This window comes from Tenrec ecaudatus, chromosome 8, assembly GCF_050624435.1.
Source record: "Tenrec ecaudatus isolate mTenEca1 chromosome 8, mTenEca1.hap1, whole genome shotgun sequence".
NCBI lineage: Eukaryota > Metazoa > Chordata > Mammalia > Afrosoricida > Tenrecidae > Tenrec > Tenrec ecaudatus.
In genome coordinates, this window is record NC_134537.1 from 162,883,196 (window position 1) to 162,904,299 (window position 21,104).

Here is a 21,104-nt window from a genome sequence, read left to right on the forward strand (position 1 = left end):
TGTTCAGTCTTTCTCTTTTACATTCCACCAAACATAGCGTCCTTCCCCAGGACAGGTCTGCCTGAGAACGTGTCCACGTGGGATGAAGTCTCAGCACCCTCACTTCTGAGGGGCATTTGGGTTACACTCCTGCCAAGGGAGATTGATGCATCCTGCTGATAGTTCTTGGTACACTCAATATTCTTCTCCAACACAATGCAAATCATTTGACATTTTTACAGTAAGTAACCGTTTGTCCATCTGAGATGAAGTCACTTAATATGGCCTTTTAAACCAAACCCCTTTTCTGATGTATTATAAATTCTAACCTCCATGCATGTGGTGACTGTCCCATTTTGAAGGGAGCCCTGCTTCAGGATTAAAGTGGGATGCACTCTTAGTCTCCAGCTTTCTAGAGGGCGTGACTCCAGTCCTTACCTTCCGTTCCTGGGAGTGTGGTCCATGCCTCCATCAAAGCCACCATCCAGTGCCCTTGGCCTCCTGACCGAGCGGTGCTAGAAGCCAGGCCTGCTTGGACTTCCTCACATTTCTCATGTCTGACCTCTGGTTCTTGGGCCCTGAGTTCTGGTCTGTTACCTGCCCTGGCTTCATAAGCTTCCACAGCCTTTTGGATCAGAAGGATCCTTTAGACAGGCATCAGAACTTTAGATTTGATACTTCACCGTGAGCCATTTCATTCCAGCTTCACTGAGTTCTGTGGGCCTGCAGGGAACTGCTGAGGTTCCCAGGGTGTGAGGAAAACACCACTGCTGAGCAGCGCTGGCTAACAGCAGAGAAGATGGAGCAGCAGAACGTTCCCCTTGGGAAATTAGACATCGGGGACATCTTTAATCTCCCCTCCTTAGGACTAGTCTGGTATTAACCCTTCTAAAAGAAGCATTACCACATCAGCATATGCTATCAATATTTCTCCCAGTTTGTCTTTGTGATCATATTGTCAATTTTTTATTCTGGCTTCTGAGTTTGAGGCATCTTAGAAAGTCCTTTCCTATTCCAAGTTTAAAACTTTTCTGTATGAATCAATAACATTTCATAGCATTAAGATCTTTGATCCTTTAGGGATTTACTATGAGGCAGAAAAAGTAAGGAAGTGTGATCTAGTTTAAAAAGCAAATTTAAGTTTAAAATATACTAAGTACAAATTTCTAGATACCATTTATAAAACTTGAAGCTTTTATTCAAACAACAAGATTTTTTTAAAAACCTGAAAGTTTACCTTTTTCACTATGTACCTTTATAAGCATATTTAATACATATATGTCTCTCATATGTACACAGGTACAGGGTACCATGTATATATGGTATTCACAGATACACACACGCAGATACATGGCGCCATGTATGTGTGAGGAAATTCTCGTTTCCATAATTTTCTAAAATGTTAAGTTCCAATTTGACATTCTCGTAGCATTAAGACATTATGTCATGAAAATTTCTACTTCATTTTTCTCATTGTCTTCTCACTTTCTTGGATCTTGAAGATTTCTTTTTTGGTTTACTATATCTTGATTTAAAAAGTCTCTTTTCAATTAAGCTCACTTCTTCATGAAGAAAAGATGCCTTTATTCTTAGCAGGAAGGAGAAAAGATTTAGTATAAATTGGTAACTCAGGGAATAATTAGATTCTTCATAGGTTGTCACGTGTTTACAATAGCTAGAAGAAGAAGAAAATATATGATTAGGCTTAAAACAGTAGTCAGAGCTAGAACGAAACTTAATGGGCTAAACTCTCGTATTTTTAGCACTGTCTGTACCCACCATAGAAGGGCCGGGGGCTGCTTGGAGCCTATTTCTCCCTTCTAGAGCCGCTCCTTTCTGCAGCGCTCGAGCCAGCCCGAGCAAGCACACAGCCCTGGACAGAGCCCCGCCACTCCACACCAGAGTCTAGAATGAAGCGCATACTCCTATACGCTCGCACCAGAGGAAGAGCCGGCAAAGCAAGTTTACTAATTTTAAAATAATGGACCCTTGACGTATTCAAATCTCTCTTTCTGCCATGAGATAGGAGTGCAGGGGCTAAAACCTAACTACTGACTCATAGAGACCTTATGGGTCAGGGTAGAACTGCCCCTGTGTTGGAAACTGTTAAAGGGAGTAGAGAACCCTATTTTTCTCCCGCGGAGCAGCTGGTGGATTTGAACCGTAGACCTAGCAGACCGCGGCCCAATGTGGCACCGCTACGCCACCAGGGCTCCTGATGCAGGCATCGAGAGGCACCAGAACGCTGTTGTAGGGCTGCAGCCAGCCGGTCAGGTCAAGTGATCTGGCTTACTCAACAAGTAAAGCTGAGAGCATACAATCAGACAGGGGAGTTGTTTAAGATGAGACACTGGGGCAGTTCTTCTCTGTCCTACGGGGTCTCCATGAGCAGGAGCCAACTGGACGGCAATGAGGTCTCTTTGCATAACAGTCGAGTCACATAGACTGTGAACATCAAACACCGGCTGTACATTTGATAATATTATAGAGTTACCATAAGCCTCTTTAAGTCTAATGAAGGTCACCACAGTTTGGTTTAAAAATATTCTATTTCAATTGCGGTGGCCTGAATTGTGTCCCTTACAATATGTGCCACAAATCCCAGGGTACCTGCGGCTCCAGTCCCACATGACAAAGTCTCCTCAAATGGTGCTGACAAAATTGGATTTCTGTCTTCACCCCTCGTACAACAATGAGCTCAGGATGGACCAAAGCCCTGGAGGAGTCCCGGATCTAGAGAGTCCACCCTGAGAAAGCAGGGACAAGCTGAGGAGCCCTGTGGCAGGGCGCCAACCTTGTGTCCGAGCAATGACGGGAGCACACACAGGGGAGGACAAAGCAGACGAAGGAGACCTCCTGGACAAAGGACACTAATGTGTGTCACAGCACCCCACCAGAGAGCAAACTCACAGAGGGGCACAGACCTTTGACCATGGCACAGCGAGGAACGAGTTTCTAAAACCTATAGAAAGCGGCAATATGTCCATACAAAAAAAGACAAATAATGCAATTAAGAAGTGGGCAAACAGTTGTCACAATATACAGAATCTGGGGTGCCATAGGCTGGAAGATAAACAAGGGGCCATCTAACTGGAAACAACAAAGCCCACATGGAAAATGCACACCAGCCTGTGAGATGACAAGGCGTTGAAGGGATCAGGTATCAGGCATCAAAGAGCCACCCCCCCAAAAAAATCATAGCATTGTGAGTAAGGGGGAGTGCAGAGTGGGGACCCAGGGCCCATCTGGGAGAAATTGGACATCCCCTTACAGAAAGGCTGTGGGAAGGTGACGAGCCAGTCAGAGTGCAGTGTAGCAACGATGAAACATGCAATTTTCTTCTAGTTCTTAAATGCTTCCTCCCCTCCACTATCATGATCCCAATTTTACCTTACATATCCGGCTGGAACAGAAGATGTACACTGGCACTGATAGGAACTGGAAATACAGGGAATCCAGGACAGATGAACCCCTCAGGATCAGTGGTGAGAGTGGCGATATCGAGAGGGTGGAGGGAGGGTGAGGGAGAAAGGGGGAACAGATGACAAGGTCTACATATAGCCTCCTTCCTGGAGGACGGACAGTAGAGAACTGGGTGAGAGAGACTTCGGATGGTGTAAGATATGATAAAAAAATAATTATTATTTATAAATTATCAAGGGCTCAGGAGAAGGGAGCAGGGCGGGAGGGGAAAATGAGAAGCTAATACCAAGGGGTCAAGTAGAAAGCAGGTGTTTTGAGAATGATGATGGCAACATACATACGAATGTGCTGGACACAATATATGTACGGATTGTGAAAAGAGTTGTATGAGCCCCTAACAAAATGATTAAACAAACAAATACACAGTCTGGGGGGAAAAAAAGAAGTGGGCAAAGGACATGAACAGACAGTTCACCAAAGAAGGCATCCAAATGGCCACCAAGCATATGAAGACATGCACATGATCACAGTCATCCAGGGGGTGCAAAGCCAAGCAAGGATGAGGCTACTACCACCGCACCCCGACGACAGCCCATGTCACAGATACAGACACCGACACGTGCCGGAGAGGCCGGACTGCAGAGCTGTCCCAGCGCGTGGAAAGCCACGTGGAGCTCCCCCAACAACCAGGACTAGGAATTCCATGCCACCCAGCAAGCTTCCAGCTAGGCTGGTATCCGAAAGAAGTGTTGTAGCACAGACATGTGCAGCGTGCCCAATTTCACTGAAGCAATGTTCATAATAGCAAGATAGTGGAAACAATCTAAGTGCTCGTCCGTAGAAGAACGAGTAAGAAAACTCTGTAGATATGCACAATGGAATACTATTGTATTGCTAAAACCAATAAAGAAATCGGGAAGCACTTCTTGGCATGATGGACCTGGAAAACATTATGCTGAGTGACAGCCAATCACAAAAGGACAAATATTGTAGGGACCACTGTTATAAGGGAAGAAAAAACAAAAACAAAAACGATAAAGGCTTTCTTGCCCTAGGGAACTGATGGGGTGGAGCGGGGAGACGGCAAGAGAGGGGAGAAGATAAAGCGACAGACTGGACAGCTGAGGGTGTGAGCCTCGGTGAGTGGAGCACGGCGGTCCACAAGAGGGAGAAGGGAGATCAAGAGCAGGGGGAGGACTGAGTGGTGCCCATTGCCGGGTGGTGGGGCTTAGTAGCCTGAATTGTTGAATACAAAATTGATGATCTGAATTGGTCACCCTCACCTAATTTACATTTCAAAAAAATGTTAAAAGCAAAATGAGGGAGAAGATTGAGTTCTGTATATAAGATGCCAATTGATACACAAGGGGGTACCCATAAAAACCAAAAATTTTCCCCTCAAAGCTACGTATTAAAAAATTTTTTTAACAAAACAACCTTATCACCTTCAAAGCACTCTCCATTACACTGAATGCATTTGTCAAATCTGCGATTTCCTCTTAGAGACAGGGCAGCCCCACCGCTCCCCTTCCAGGTCAAGCCCTGTGCCTCACATCAAGTAGTTCAATAAATAGCCATTCTGGGGAAAAAACAACAACCTGCGACTCCACTCTTGGAAACACTGTTCACACTCATCTGCTTGGATGGCTGACGGCACCTCCCTTGTTCCTATCTTCACCTCCTCTATGTCATCCAATCACTGTGTGACTTTTTATTTTTTTAAAGAAAGGAACCAAACTTGGATTCACCCTGCCTTCTGATCACCAGAGCCTCGTTACCTTCGACAGAATCTCTGTGTACTAAGCCAATAGAGTGAATTCTTGGTTGTCAGGGATTGGCCTTTCTTCTTCAGGATCCCCTGGAGGCTGTGTCCATGGAAACAAGTTCTGCCAGGGTCTTCTTCAGTCCAGTTGAACTGAAAACTTGAAGGCCTTTTATTTTCAATAGTTGGTGTTGAATCAGCCAGCAAGCTAAACTGCTTTTGTAGATTCACTACCATTTCTGGGGGGGAAAGGAAAGGAGTAAGATGCAAACTAATGTTCATTCACTAAGTATGAGATAATGAAACTTTAAAACAAAGTGTGGCACAGTTACTATTTAGCTGTGCAGGCATTCCCTGTTACAAGCTGACATTTCTTACCTACCATAGGAGCCCGAGCTGCCATAGTGGCTACACATTGGGCTGCAGTTTGCAAGGTCAGCCGTTGGAAAACACCAGCTGCTCCATGGGTCAAAGGCCGAGCTTTCTACTCCCATGAAGACTTACAGTCTTGGAAACTCATAGTGGCAGTTCTGCCCTGCCAGATGCGGTCGCTGTGAGTCAGCATCAACTTCCTGGCAGTGAGTTGCTGTTGATTATCTACTACGTACCAGATATTGTACTAAAAAACCAAACTCACTGCCCTTGAGTGGACGCCGACTCATAGAAACCCAATGGTGCGGGGTGAAGCTGCAAGTGTTTGCAGGCATAGAAAGCCCTGTCTCTCTCCCACAGAATGCTAAGGCGCTCTGAACTGTCAAGAAATAAGAACAAAGCAAGGAGACTCATCATTCCTGATTTCAATGTGAGTAAGTGTGAGTAAAGAGCCACAAGACTCCACACCATCTGGTGCTAGAACACCAAGTCCAAAGTCAAAGCCACACACCTACGGTCAACTGACTTGATCAGAATGTCAAGTCTACTCAATGGGGGAAGATTGGCCTTTTAAACAGTCCTGGGCTTGGACCTACTGAAGTTGGACCTCTACTTAATACCATATATGAGAATTCGCTCAAAACGGATGAAGGACCTACATACAAGAATTAAACTAATAACACTCTTAGGAAAACACAGGGATAACACATCAGGGTGCTATTTCTGACAATGGATTCTTAGGTAAGAAACCAAGAGTATTAGCAACAAAAGACAAAGACCACATAAATTATGCTTCCCAACTTTTATACATCAAAAGACTTTTTCCCAAAAGTGAAGAGAGAATCTACAAAATGGAAGAAAATACTTGGAAATCATATACCCGACAAGGGTTTGATATCCAGAATATTAATAGCCAAGACATTACAGGTTTGTGATCATTGTGCTACTGATTTATAGTGAACTCCTTTACAACTTAACAAAAAGACCCAATTAAAAATTAAGCAAAGACTGAATAGACATTTCACCAAAGAAGATATACAAATAGTCAATGAACATGTGAAAAATGTTCAATATTATTTGTCATCAGAGAAACACAAATCAAAACCACAATGAAATGCCACTGATTAGAAAACAATGCAATGGGATGGTTACTCTCTGAACAAAACAGAAAATAGCAAGTGGTGAGGGGGACATAAAATGGCAGAGCTCCTGTCTGAAGCAATATGGTGGTTCTTCAACAGGTTAAATATATAATTACCATAAAACTCACACCAAACCCTTACCTCTGACTCCTATCGCTTCTGCAAGGCAGGACTTTTCCATCGGGTTTATGAGGCTGTAAATGTCTGTGGGAGCAGACAGCTTCACCTTTCTCCTGCAGAATGGCTGGTGGGTTCCAGCTGCAGTTAACAACCCGATGCGTAACACCCTACCACCACCACAAACCCCACCCCAAGCCCGGGCAATCACGGTGATTCCAACTCACAGAGTCCCTAGCTAGAGTGTCCAAGGATATACATCTTTATTGGAGCAGATAGTCTCAATCAACTGGTGACTTTGAACCACCGACCCTGTGGTTAGCAATCCAATGCTTACCAGGCAGGCCGTAGCCATAGCAATTCCACCTCCGGGGTATGTAATAGACACCCAAAAGGCTGCATCTTTATTCATGAAAACCACCGACTGGAAACAATGTTAATGCTGACCAACAGATGGAGGAGAAACACAACTGGTCTGGGAGTCATACAAGGATTAGGATTCAACCATAGAGAAAGGAGGCTCGAAGACATGTTGGGACATGAACCTTGAAGATATTACACTGAATGAAACATGCTAGGCACAAAAGGGCAAATCCTGTCTGCGTGATGATGCCACTTAGATGAACTATACGGAACAGGCCCAGAGACCAGGTTTTCAGTGGTTACGGGGGAGGTGGGGGGAAGGGGAGGGCAGGCAGAGGAAGAGCGACTGCTTCAGGGATACTGAGTTTCCACGTGGGAAACTTGGATATAGTGGTGATGGTTGCTTAGCATGGTGAGTGCAATTAGTGTTACTGAGTTACGCCCTCAAAAATGGTTTGAAAATGTCATTTTTGGGGTTGTACATACAAGACGTCTTAAAGTTCATGGGAAAATGTGTATCATCAAAAAAAATTATGCATGGAACTTAAGAAAAACTTTTGCCTCAAAATAAACTTGTTAGAACATGTCTGAACAGGGAAAACGAGAAGACATGAGCTTGGAGAGCCCCGTCAGAGCAGCGTGACCTCTGCAACTGAAGAAGCCCACATATCAGAGTCTATGGGGAAGCTTGGGTGGGACCCCGCGGAAATCACTGACCATTCCAAAGAGACAGTGCCCCAGCAAAATCAGCCCTTTAGAAAGGGAAGGACGAGGTGAGGACGCTGACAATGAAGCCAGCAGCGCAGACCAACCACATCACTTTGGAAGGAAATAGCCAAACTTGCTGGAGCCCTAATTGAAGAGGACGGAAGAGATTAACAGCAGAAACCGTAGCCCACACCAGAGACCTCAAAAAAGGTCAAGCTGAGTAAACTTTCTGCTTGATGGCTACCAAGTGTTGCATGCAGATCAACTGCAGATAAGAGCAGAGCTTTCCAAGAAAAGTTCAAACGCATTTCTTAGACACAGCTTTGCCAGTATGATCCTGAAGCCCAAGCTCAGCGAAGACAATGGCTCACCAAGAGGAAGAAGGGGTCCCGCCCAAGCAGAAGCCGACCAGTCAAGAGCAAATTCCATGGCAATACTTTTTTGGACTGTTTACGGCTTTTTGCTTATGAGGAGTGTTTTGAGAACGTTAGCCAAAGTTTAAGCAGAAAAACATCTGGGAGAACTTCCCCAGAGAATCCTTGTCCATGATGACAATGCTCCGGCTCATTCCTCTCCTCAAACAAGGCCAGCTTTGTGAGTTTCCCTAGGAAAGCATTAGGCATCTAGCCCATGTCCTGACTTGGCTATATCTGATTTGTGTGTGTGTGTGTGTGTGTGTGTGTGTTTCATTATCTTCAAAAATATTTAAAGGGCACTCATTTGTCTTCAGTTAACAATGTCAAGAAGACTGTGCTGACATGGTTAACTTCCAAGGACCCTCGGGTTCTTTAGGGAGGGCCTACCTAGCTGATACCATTGCTTAACCAAGGCACCTGCAACTTAAGGCACTTCGGTTAAGAAACAGAGTTTATATTACTTTTAAAATTCTTACCTTTTATTTCTATTCCCCATGTACTTTTTTGAGGACCTCTTATATTTTACTACAATAAAAACGTTAAGAGGGAGTGGATGGCAAGTGCTGGGGCACGAAGGAGGGTCAATTATAGTAGGCTAGGGAGGGTGATGAGGTACTCATGAAAAGAGGTACTGCTTGAGTCAAGACTTAAGGTCAATGAGTTAAAGGAACAAGTGAGAGACATTCAGTCGGTGGGGACAGCTGGCACACAGACCTGGGCGGGAGTGCCTGTGAGGTTGCCTGAGCAACTGCAGAGAGGGCAACACCACAGAGGGAGCCGAGCTTAGAGGCCACTGTCAGGACATGGGTTTCATTGAGAGGGAAAGTAAGCTATAGCAGTCTATGAACCTGTCCAAAAAGTCATTTTACTGGTATTTTTCAGTTTTTGAACATAAAAAGTACTTTCTCAATGAAATCAATTTTCTTCAAGACACGTGGCTTCAATAACTTATGGTTATTAAAAAGTAATATCCACCAAAAGCAAAACATTTGTAGTGACCACACACAGTTAACTGAATGCACAGACAACCCAAAGGCAAGTTTCCAAACAAGGAGTTCCCAAAGTCACACAGAGAGGATTTTCTATTGCAGTGTGATCTTAAGTTTTCTCTTGCAGCATGCATACAGGCATGGTGCCAAACTAAACAGAGGAATTCCTATGGAGATTTCTGGATGGAGATGATGCTCCCCTGGATGTACATGAACTCTGGAGCATTTGTTCAAGAAGTAAGAAAAATTATGCATTCATTTTTCAAAGTCAAGATTTTTAGTTCTTCTACAACTGTTTTCTTACTTGGCATTAACAAGAAACACTTGGCCTTACCTCTTCTTTTATACACCACTGATCTGTCGATGGACGAGTAGTAGAGCGGCTTCTCACTTTTCCACAGGTACCTGTACAAACAGGAAGACAGGTGGGCTCAGGACAGAGAGGAAGCGAACTCCAATGCACGCTAGAGAAGTGTCCTTAAGTCTGAACTTCCTGATGTTCAGGGTGAGAGCGCTGGCTCAGAATGATCTAGTCACAAGGAGGTTTCAGAAAGGTCATGGAAAAATTCTTTATCATTCAATTCTATTTTCCCCATGAACTGTTTGAAGGCTCCTTATAATAGAGTCCGTCTAGATCTAAGCAAGTTGCATTGAATGAGAGAGCAGACCCATTGAAGGGGGTGCCTTTCCCCAGTCCCCTAAGTGACACATGATCCTGAAGAAACTATTAAAAAACACAGAAAGGCTTCTCTCATTCTAAAGTTCCTGTGCTGCCTACTTTTTCAAAGTCAAGTCACCTAAGAAACAACTGTTCCTCCTTCTCCTTGCCTTTGCTCCAACTGCCCTTTAGCTGAGGACTAAGTCAGTATGCTTGCAAGCAGCCATCAGATGGATGTCTCTGTGGGAATAAACAAGAGAGACCTAGATTCCAGCATGACATGATTCTATGATCCAGAGGATTCTTGCTAAGATGGTGCCAACCAGAGAGGAACTGTTTAAAATGAAGGTCCTGGATGGATGTGGCCCGGTGGGTTCCCACGAGGTTGCAAAGACCAGGAATTAGTTAAGAGTTCTTCTAGATTTAGGGTACCAGGTTAAAGGTAATCATTTCTTACACTATCTGTTTCTGGCCCTAGTTCCAGATTCCAGCATAAATCCAGAAGTTAGTTATCGCTAAACTTTGCCAAGCAAGTGTATTGCTGCTCTGTAACAAAAACAACACTTAATGTTAAACTTTCAGACTCATTTTCATTATCTCTTATTATTTCCCTAGAGTAAATGACTTCTATACTTTATAGTAAAAAAAAAAATCAAACCATGGGGACAAGGGAGGAGGATGAGAAGGTAGAGCACTGCATAGGGTGCTGTAATGGTAGACACTTGATACATGTATTTTTAAAACCCCATAGAACTGTATGAATCCTAAGGTAAACTATGAACTCCAGTTAATAATAATTTATCAGTATGGGTTTGTTAATTATAACACATGCATCACATTAACACAAGAAGTTAATAATGGAAAACTGTGGACAGTAAGAGAGGGCATATACCGGAACTCTGTATTTTATGCGGATTGCTCTAAAAACCTGAAACTGCACCAAAAAACCAGAGGGATCAATGACAATGAGTATCTTTTTGTGTGATTATTCATCACCTGCATACGTACTGGCATTCACACCTTTCATTCATCTTCTCACAGTCCACACATGCATCCACTGTGTCAAGCACATCTGCACATTTGTTGCCATCATCATCCTCAAAACATGTGCTTTCTACTTGAGCCTTTGGTATCAGCCCATTTTTCCCCTCCCATTCCGCCCCCTCTTCCTCACAAACCCTTGATAATTTATTAATTATGGTTATTTTATCATGTCTTATACTGTCCGACATCTCCCTTCACCCACTTTTCTATGGTCCATCCCCCAGGGAGGGGCTTATATGTAAATCCTTGCACTCGTTTCCCCCTTTCTACCCCACCTTCCCTTCACTCTCCCGGTATCGCCACTCTCAGCACTGGTCCTGGAGGGATCATCCATCCTTGATTCCCTGTGTTTCCAATTCCTATCTGTACCAGTGTACATCCTCTGGTCTGTGATCATGATAGTGGGGGTTGTGGGTTAGGGAGAAGCATTAAAGAACTAGAGGAAAGTTGTATGTTTCATCGTTGCTATACTGCACATAGACTGTTTCATCCCCTCCCCACAACCCTTCTGTAAGGGGATGTCCAGTTGTCTACACGAGCTTGGGGTCTTCATTCCGCACTCCCCATCATTCACAATGATATAATTTTTTGTTCTTTGATGCCTGAAACCTGATCCCATCGAAACCTCATGATTACACAGGCTGGTGATTCATTTTTAAAATTGGGTTTTTAATTTTTAAAAGTATAATCCAAATATTTATCTTTTATTGGGTATGTGACTTACAAATTATTTTTCTCCTAGTCTGTGGCTTCTTATTCGCTTAATAGAGTCTTTTTTTTTTTTTTGCCATGTTGCCCCGTTCACAATACAAACCAGGCAAAGACAGGGCTTGGGTTAAGGTGTATACAGGGCACTTACTTTGCCTCCTTTTTCTATATAGTCAGTGCAAGAGCACAGCCTGTGGTAAGCACAAGGAGGCAGCTAATAGTCTTTCGAAGAGTAGAAGTTCTCACTTTTTGGTAAAGTTATGTTTATTTATTTTATTATCATTTTAATCTTTTTAGTGTCATATTTAAGAAAACTTTAGCAAAAATCTTCTGCATATACTTTTTAATTTCCCCCCGTTCTTCTCAATATCTTCCTTGGCAACTCAAAAGTCATTAAACCCACCTCTTAAACTGATTTTAGTTTTTTCAATAATGCTTGCCGTCTTTAGTGCTTACTAACTGCCACTGAATCCATTAAAACTCATAAAGACCCTGTGGTTCCAGGGAATGGTTTAAGGATTTTCATCTGGCAGCATGGGAGATGATATAGAAAACAGAGGGGGGAAATTGGTCACTTACATGAAAAATAAGGTGGAAGAGATTGTAAAGATACTCAGCACGTCCCGGGCTGGTAGCCTCACACTTATTGGTGATGCCCTGGGCGTTACCTCCCTTCGCCCTCAGCACACACCCTCTGCAGCAGAAAGGCGACAACGGATCCCCTGGACAATCCCTGCCATCAGCCAGCTGCCTCTCGGGAAAGTGCCATTTTATAGATAGACATGCTTCCTTTGATCATGAATTCTCTTAGAAAGGAGCAGAAAGCTACTCAGTCTTAGATGTGCAATTAAATAGAAAATGCAATCAGAATTAATGGAAACACAGATAAAATCCAAATAGAATCTGGGTTTCGTTAATGTCTGGCTAATATTTTTAGGGAAAGGTCACCATGTTGATAAATCTGTAGTGATGACATTTCAGCTCAATGTACAGTCACAAATGTGGAAAGAAAGTAGGCGGATTCAACACTCCAAGAGGAAACATACTTGGCCCTGGCTTCTTCCCATTTCTGCTTTTTCTCATCAACAGCTTTCTTCATAACTTGGTACCATCTTCTGAAATCAAACCAAGGCTTATCTGGAAGAAATGAGATCCATCTATATTAACCAAAGTAAAATATACTATCATAATATGAATCACCCTATCATAAAGTACATTACTCCCGTGAACCTTCATTTATCAATATAGAGATAAACATGTCTCTTACAGCTCTTAGAAACCACAGGTGAGGCAATTGTCTCCATATTCTGGTATGACTCCCCCAAGCAGTCCGTCTGTCCCTTCTCTGGGTTCCTACCTACCATAGGACCCTCGACTGACTACACTAACATGACCTTTTTATGTCTCCTTCCCCTAGATTTGGCTATACTGTCCTTGAGAATAGACCACATACTTTGCTTGCCACTCCATAATCAAACTGCCTTTCCTAAACTTGGCATTGTGGCTGGCAAGTGATGATGCTACAGTATGTGTGATACAGAGATAAAGTAAGGAACAAGTAGGCAAATGTGACAAATAGGATACAGACAATAGTATCTGACTACAGACTTCCAGCTTCATTCACTCCTTCTCCATGTTCTTCCTAGTCCTGACCCAGAAAATCTAGAGGTGAGTAAACGAGGCGATTGTAACGGACAGAATGGCAATAGTGGAAGTACAAGAATTCAATCCACACTGGGAGGGGAGACGAACATGGGGGAGCAGAGAGGCGAGCGAGAATGTAAAGCAGAGAAGAGGGTTACAGAGTGAAGGCCTTACGAGCAGGCTGAGAGGAAGATGGCTACATGGGAGGCTAGATTTCTTTTGTGTACTCTCTAATTAAGACAGTATCTTTCAATGGCTAATTAAAACTCTCCTTGACTTGCCCACATCAGTTAATCCAATATGGCCTGGTATGCCACACGGCTGACGAGGAGAGAAACTGCGCAAAGAACCATACAGCTAGAGGGAAACAACAACAAATAAGTTCTGTATTTTTGAGCAAGTTACAATTTCTTTGAACTCGAACGTCCTCTTCAGCAATAGGGGACAGGAGGGCATGGGAGGAAGCAGGGAAGCAGAGAGGAGGGGACTACGCTCTTGCCCTGCTGGGAGCATAGTTATTTTGAGGATCTCAGAGACAATAAGATGTCAAAGTGAGTCCTTTCTTCTAAGGGACCTCTGAGTCTCAGAAAGGGCACTCAGAGACACTAGAGTTGCCATGAGTCTCAGCATCCACTCGACGGCAGGGATGCACTCTGTGTGGGAGCCAACATACAGCAACACACAGAAATCACAAATATGCATGTCTTCTGGGAAAAACACATAAGTGGGTTACTAAAACCACAAACGTGTATCCTACTTAGAACAATTTAAAATCTGGAACTGAATAAACGAATTCACCTATTTACTAAACTCTGCTAAGCTGCTCTTAGGCATTACATTAGACACTATGTATATTTACAAAAATAATAATAATATTTTATTGTGCTTTTGCTGAAAGTTTACTTGGCAAGTTAGGGTCCCCCTATTGTTCAGTGGCATGGTTCTATTTCTCAAAAATTCTCACTATTTTCCTGGTTTCCATTGATGATTGTTTCTTGCCTTCCTACTTCTCGTCATCTTTGCGTTCAGGCAAACGCCGGCTTTTTGCCTCATACACGTGGTTACTGAAAGGAGGGGCGGCACGGCTCATTTGGGAATGAAAAAAAAAAACCCAAAACAAGTTGATCTCCGTTAAATACACAGAAAGAAATCAGTAAATTTTCAGTAGTATGGAGATATAATTAGAAAATTCTATGAAATCCTGGAAAACTTATGCAATTTACATATTGTGTGTACGTCTATGAGCACACATCACTCACGATCACTTCAAGTAAGATTAAAAATCAAGTACCTTCTTTGTGATTTTCATTATGCTTTCCCGCAAGATTAGATAAAGACCTGCAGGCAACAATCAACAAGTTCATTTAATTAGAAACCGATTATTCATAAGTTAATATTGGAATTCCTCTGAAAGAAAATGGAATTCTGAAAGAACCGTACTTGGAAGCAGAGACAACTGCTGAAACAGGGGGCAGACACAGTGGGCACTGCCATTCTTGGAAATTCCTAAAACAGTCAGTGAGGTACACACATTGCCCAGGGCCTAAGGCATAGTCTGCAAGCCTTGTGCATGATACTCCAACAGTCAGCTGTCGGTGAAGCAATGAGAAACACGCTGACCTCAGAAAACGGGAATAACACAGTACAAACAACACAGAGAGATAAAGTGGCTCTGACATGGAGTCAAAATATTTTATAAGAGGTAATTGTCACTACTAGCCACATTCTGTAACAGCCGAGCACCCCCGTTTTCTACTCAATTAAATATGAACTCACTAATTTCTAACAATTAGCAAAACCCAGGATCATTCTTTCAAAAAAAAGTTTTTAGCTTAGTTTAAAAAAACTAGGATCAGTACAATAAAGTTTACTTTTCATAAATCAAAGCAAACACTTACCATTCTAAATTGTCATCCAGCAAGAAGAGAAGTTTCAGTACTACCACAATGATGGCTACTGCTTGCACATCATATTTCACCGTTTTTGCCACTTTAGCTATAGGATCGAATGTCAGAAAATCCCTTTCTCCCATTCCAGTTATTTGTACCACTTGGCAGGTTAAAGTGTGCATTTCATCTACGGCATAACAAAACATGTGAATTAAAATCACTTTGTTAGCAATACCATACGAATGTCTGTAACCTTCAGAGAAACTGCCTTAAACGTCTATGTGCACCCATGTAACTCTCAAAGTCCTCCCTTCCATATAAACTCCATCACTCACAATCACGTAGAGTAAGATAAAAAATTAAGTACCTTAACATGATGCTAAGCTAGAACTTGGGGACACATTTCAGTTTTGTGAACACGTAAAATAAGAAATGATTTCCATAAAGAAAGACTAATATTAGTAGAATCCTGGCAAGGTCTATTTTTTTCCTATTTTGACTTCCTAAGACTCCTCCGATTTATGCACAGCCCTCCTCAGTTCTCTACTGTTTCACACATCTCTTGTCTGTGTGCCTACAGCCACTGGTGTGGGCTGCTCCGTCTAAGACCCGGTTCCTCGAGGAAATCAGTACGCACGGGGCTGGCACACGGAGGCCCCTGGTGTGTCCTAACTAGCTGGAGGGCTTTCCCAAGGAAATGAGAAGCCCGGCACGGATTGCATCTATTACTCACAGATGAATCACGTGAGACTTGGAACCAGAAAGTCTAGGCCTATATTTAGGCTTCCTAATCATTAGCTTTGTGACTAGGCATCAGAATCACTTCAACTCAGTTTCTACGTTTGTGAAATGGGGACGGTGAGGATAAACAGAGGCTAAAAGTAGTGCAAATGAATGAATACGTGTATTATGGAACCTCTCGATTACTAACAAGCTTATTCATTCAGAAACGTCCCTGACCTTATTTTAATGGACTTCACATATAAATAACTATCACTACACGCCTAATAAAAGTGTGGCGAGTGGAGCTGGATCTCTTCCATTCAAGCAGTCACAAGACCTTGCAGACAGCACGCAGCGTGGGGGGGGAAGAGACTGAAGCAGCGTGCTTCAGCCACCATCATGATGACGGTCTCTTTAAAACGTCGCGTGAGCTCTTTGTAAGTCCACGACTTGCATAGAAGCAGAAGCTCTGCATATTTTGAAAGTGTTATTAACAAAGTGAATTAAAATAATAAAATCTCAAAAACTATGGAATCTTAAATAAAAAATGACTTTTGAAGCCTCAGTAAGACACCTACGGTAACTTCTTTAGTGGAGGATACATCTGAAGATGTTAAATTGATTTGTTCCTGTTTTAAAAATATTTAAACATCACAGACTTAACATTTATAGGTGTATATTTATTACTGTACATAATACTTTACTTAAGCAACAGTCTTGTCGTACTGTGTTTATATTTTCTCTCACATTTCTAGTTTAGCAAGAAACCCAGGAATGAGTGGCGTCAGCAGACTCCACCTAAGTTCCTTGGCAGATCTTGACCGAGGCGAGTGCAGTGAGGCTCTCGGCACATCTTTGCTTCAATGCGGTCCTACCAAACCACTATTTCCAGTTTGTTTCAGGCACTGGAAATAGCACATGCTACACAAACCCAAGGCATTACCACAGTTTAGCTTATGGAATTTTTCATGAGCATTTATTATGTAATAATGAAGCTTTATAAAAATAATGAAAAACGGATGTGGCTTTTTCTCTCGGTCTTTAATGACACCTACCGAGACCCTACATTATTTTACTTGGCACTCTATTACCCGGGGGTACTTGATGGTAGTAGCAAGCCACAGCCACAGCGAACTGACTATAACCACCATAGTAGGAGGGGGCTTCAAAAGCCCACGGGGAACAAGGAGTGAAAGAAAATGGGATTTCCATGAACTTGTGAGGCCCCTTGTGCTGTGTGAGATATGATGGGTCCCATTTGATAGCACTAAAGCAGAGCTTATTTTAAACCGGCCTCTCAGCAGCTCTCCCTCTTCACAAGGCTAGGGGCTCTGAGGCATTTAAGAAGGGCGTCTGGCATTAGGCTCTAAGTTACTATGGTGACCTCTACCCTACCAGGAGGTTCTCAGAATCTGTGACTTGAGAAGACTCTGCATCCCTCTCCGTATAGGCCTAGAGCTCTCTTCACCGTGTATCCTATACACACCCGGGAGGTTGACTTCCATTAAGTACTTCATACATAAGATGTTTGGATGCAGACAGCAGTCCTCAGTTATGTCTGGAAAACGAGGCAAATCCAAAAATGTGGCAACTTCAATCATTTTTTTATAGATATCCTCATAGCTCGGCCAGGACTGGAATAAAGAGAAACAGTACAGGTAGGAAGATCGGTCATATGAATTATTACATTTAAAATATTTCCATGATTATAAAACTATTTAAATACTTTCAGAAATATTTTCAGCATTTATTGAATAAAATTCTAATATAGAGGAAAGTATGAAAGAGGAAAACCATTTAAAGTCCTCACCAGCCCACCAGAAAGGCACACGGCTTCTTGACCGTTGCAGTAGGGGACTCTGCGGGGACGGGAGTGGACCAGCAGCTCCAATGTTGTCCACACTGTTCTGCTGTGAAAACCCCTCTTCTAACGAGCCTCGCGCGGATCTCAAGGTCAGACTGTCATGACATAATGCTTACAGGCTTTAACGGCATCAGGGTTTTAATACAATGGTTAAAAACCTACAACCCAACTTCATCTTCACAGTGCTTCCACCTAATGCGATATAGGAATCTCTTACTGAATTCAGGAAAATCTGTGAGCCATTATTAATAAAGTAAACAAATCTATTCAGCACTATGAAGCTGTCCTGCAGAGTTTCTGCATATGCTATTCCCATTTCTGCAATTTGTAAACAGTCCTGTTATCGTCACAACATATAATTTTTCCTCCTTTACTCATTTAGCACATAAAAGTATTAAGTTTCCAGCCTATTTTGCACAAGACACAGCGGGGCCCTCAGTTCTTGCTAAGTTTGCGCCACTGTTCATCCACCCCCTTGGGGTCTTCCTCTCATTCACCGCATCCCCACTTTACCAAGCGGACTGGCCTCTCCTGGTAAACACGTCCACGGAGCATGAGAAGATTTCACCGCTCCCGTCTAAGGAGCATGCTGGCTGGACTTCTAAGGCAGATTTGTGTTTGTCTTCTGGCCGACCACAGTACTTTCAATATTCTTTGCCAACACCATGATTCAAAGGCATCAAAATTCTCTATGGTCTTCCTTATTCATTGTCCAACTTTAAAATACCACATTGGGTCAGGTGCATTTTAAGACATCAAACTGAAATCCTTGCTCTTCCACAACTAATACAGCAGGGCCCTGAGAAAATTGGGCCTAAATACCATTCTGAAAAACTGGCAGTATCTACTACTGGGAAGCATTTGCACATTAAACAACAAGGCAATTCTATTCCTCTATACCCTACAGAAATAGGAGCACATTAGCAAAAGGTATCGAGTAGGAAGTTCATAACACAAGACTTGTAACAGTCCTCCTCCCGTCAGTGGTCCCAAACGCAATCCAAATGCAATTGGAAACAAGTTGATTCTGACTCATAGGGACAACTCTCTAGGGTTCTGAGACTTTACAGGAGACGACATCCTCCTCTTGCTCCTGTGGAGTGGCTAGTGGGTTTGAACCACTGACCTTGCAGTTAATAGCCAAAAGCTTGTCCCACAGTGCTACCAGGGCTCCTGAGAGAAATACATTGTGATACGTTCTCACAATAGAACACTACACAGCAATGTGAATAAATCATCTATGTGCAACAGACGGCGCGAATTTCAAAATGTGATGTTAAAACAAAGACACGAGATGCTGAACAATGTGCTTCCACAAATATAGAGTGTAAAACCCATAGACTCAGAACCAAGATCTGCCGCGGTGCTAGAAGACCGGCCAATGCCTGCCCAGGGGCTGAGTCAGCGAGATGACGGCCATCTCCCACAGCACACGGGGTCCAGCTGCGCCCGGACCAGGGCACTGGTCACATAACTGCGTTCTGGCCGTGAGACGTCTTCGAGCTCCTGTGTCTTCCTTATGTTTACTTCTCTGTATGTCTACTTCACATCAGTAAAAAAGCTAGGAAGGAAAGCAGGTCAGAACGCAGGGCGACACCAAGACAAGAGTTTCACATGAGAGCACTGCTTCGTCAGCCTGTGGCGGGAGAAGGGATCTAAGTGGCACACTCCCTGTGGGGAAGCCGCATAGAAACCGCTGGGCCAGTCCTGCTGACTGCACTGCCCCCCAGGAGGGGCAGCCCTGGCCCTTCTTCTAGACCTCCAGTGATGGGAAGCTCTCCGTCTCACCATGTCTTCAATGGGTCTAATCATTAGAAAGTTCTCCCTTGCTCAAAGTGAGAATCTTCTGATCAATTTGAATTTATTAAAAAGCTCGCTCACTGCTATGGAGTTGGTTCTGACTCTCAGTTACCTTAGGACACAGGAGAACTGCCTCCTTTTGGGTTTCTGAGCTTGATAATCTTCACAGAAAACAATTGCACTATTAATTCCAGGATTAATAATGCCTTAGTTTACTTTGCATGAACTTACAATCTTCTTTGTCTTATTTTTATTTCTGTTACAACCATTTCAATCTCTAAAACTCAAACTCTTGAGTTTTAATAGGAAAATAAGGTCATCTGTTTTTAAAAATAAGGTCATCTGTTTTTATCATCCATGTATGGTAGGAACACATTTCTTTTAATCCAGAATAAAAGCAATACAGACTTTTAAGTTTTTCTTAAAATGTTGAGGTAGAATAATCTTACTTGTACACTAATATACTATGAATTCAATCCTATTCAGTGAACCTAAGTGAGAGAAAAAAGGTAATATGTTCCAAGACCTTTGGAAGGAAGCTGTTTTCTCTTTTCTATTTAGAGTTAATTCATTTAGACCTCTGCTTCATTCTGCACGAAAATTTAAAGCATCTTTTTAAGTGAAGACAATTTTAATATTACAAAAAAGATTTATGGCAGCTTTGATCCTTTTATAATGCAGGCAGGAGGTGCCATTAAAGACCTTTTTCTGCAAGCGAAACAAAGTACCAGAGCAATGACCATCCCCTATGGGAAAAACAGTCAGCATGAAAAGTAACTGGATGCGGAAGCCACAACAGGTCACCATAAAGCCTTTACCGACAGGGGATCTGGTAGGTCAACAACATTTCAGGCACTGTCAGCATCTCCACGCCGGGAGCTGGTAGACAAGTATCTAGCGACAGACGGGGCTGTCACGCTTTCACAGGTGAACTGAGGGCACAATCATGACCAGGGCCTGAAAAAAGTTGGTGGGAAATGGATTTTCCCATGAACTTTCTGAAGCCTCCCCCCTGCCATATTAACAATGCCAATCTCCATGACAGTTTAGAGTAGAACCTAGATTTGCTACTTTCAGTTCAGTATTACAGGTTTCCCTTTGCAGTATCACTTACTGGGGCGCAGAACGAACGTTTCTTTTCAGAATAACGCTGACAAAAACCTTCAAGGCGGTCAACAGGCTTTCACTATCATTACTCATTTTTAACCAGTCTTCTATCGCTGTCCAACATTGGGCTGTATTACTGTTGCACATCCAGTTTTCTTTCTGGTTTAAAGCTAGTATACATGATGAATACATTTTAGCAAGCTTTTAGTCTGATTATAAAACTTTAAGCATGGTCATCAAAGAAATGTTATTATACTGTAGTGGAAATTTTAAAAAGCACTCACAATTTGCAGAGTACTACTGTTAGTATCTTGCCCAACTCTTTGCTCAGCCCATCTCTTGGGCACATCCATAACAACAAGACTCATAAAATGGTTGGACTGATACCCAGTAGTC

General features: G+C 42.8%; 1 protein-coding gene and 1 non-coding gene across 3 annotated transcripts in view; both read right to left on the bottom strand.

Annotated features, from left to right (window-relative positions):
* Positions 1-1,179: 1,179 nt before the first annotated feature.
* Positions 1,180-21,104, bottom strand: part of TAF1B (TATA-box binding protein associated factor, RNA polymerase I subunit B) — a 63,569-nt gene continuing 43,644 nt past the window's right edge. The window contains exons 8-14 of one of the 2 annotated variants that reach the window (XM_075557115.1): positions 17,424-17,571; positions 15,224-15,401; positions 14,617-14,663; positions 12,728-12,818; positions 9,606-9,676; positions 5,181-5,403; positions 1,180-1,654 (exon numbers count right to left, since the gene is read on the bottom strand). In XM_075557115.1, coding sequence (XP_075413230.1) covers positions 1,450-1,654; positions 5,181-5,403; positions 9,606-9,676; positions 12,728-12,818; positions 14,617-14,663; positions 15,224-15,401; positions 17,424-17,571 — 963 coding nt within the window. In that variant the 3' untranslated portion in view covers positions 1,180-1,449. The remainder of the gene's footprint in view (positions 1,655-5,180; positions 5,404-9,605; positions 9,677-12,727; positions 12,819-14,616; positions 14,664-15,223; positions 15,402-17,423; positions 17,572-21,104) is intronic. The other variant, XM_075557114.1, reaches the window with a different exon arrangement.
* Positions 11,761-11,894, bottom strand: LOC142455886 (small nucleolar RNA SNORA51). Its single transcript, XR_012785996.1, has one exon. It is a non-coding gene; the product is annotated as a small nucleolar RNA SNORA51 (small nucleolar RNA).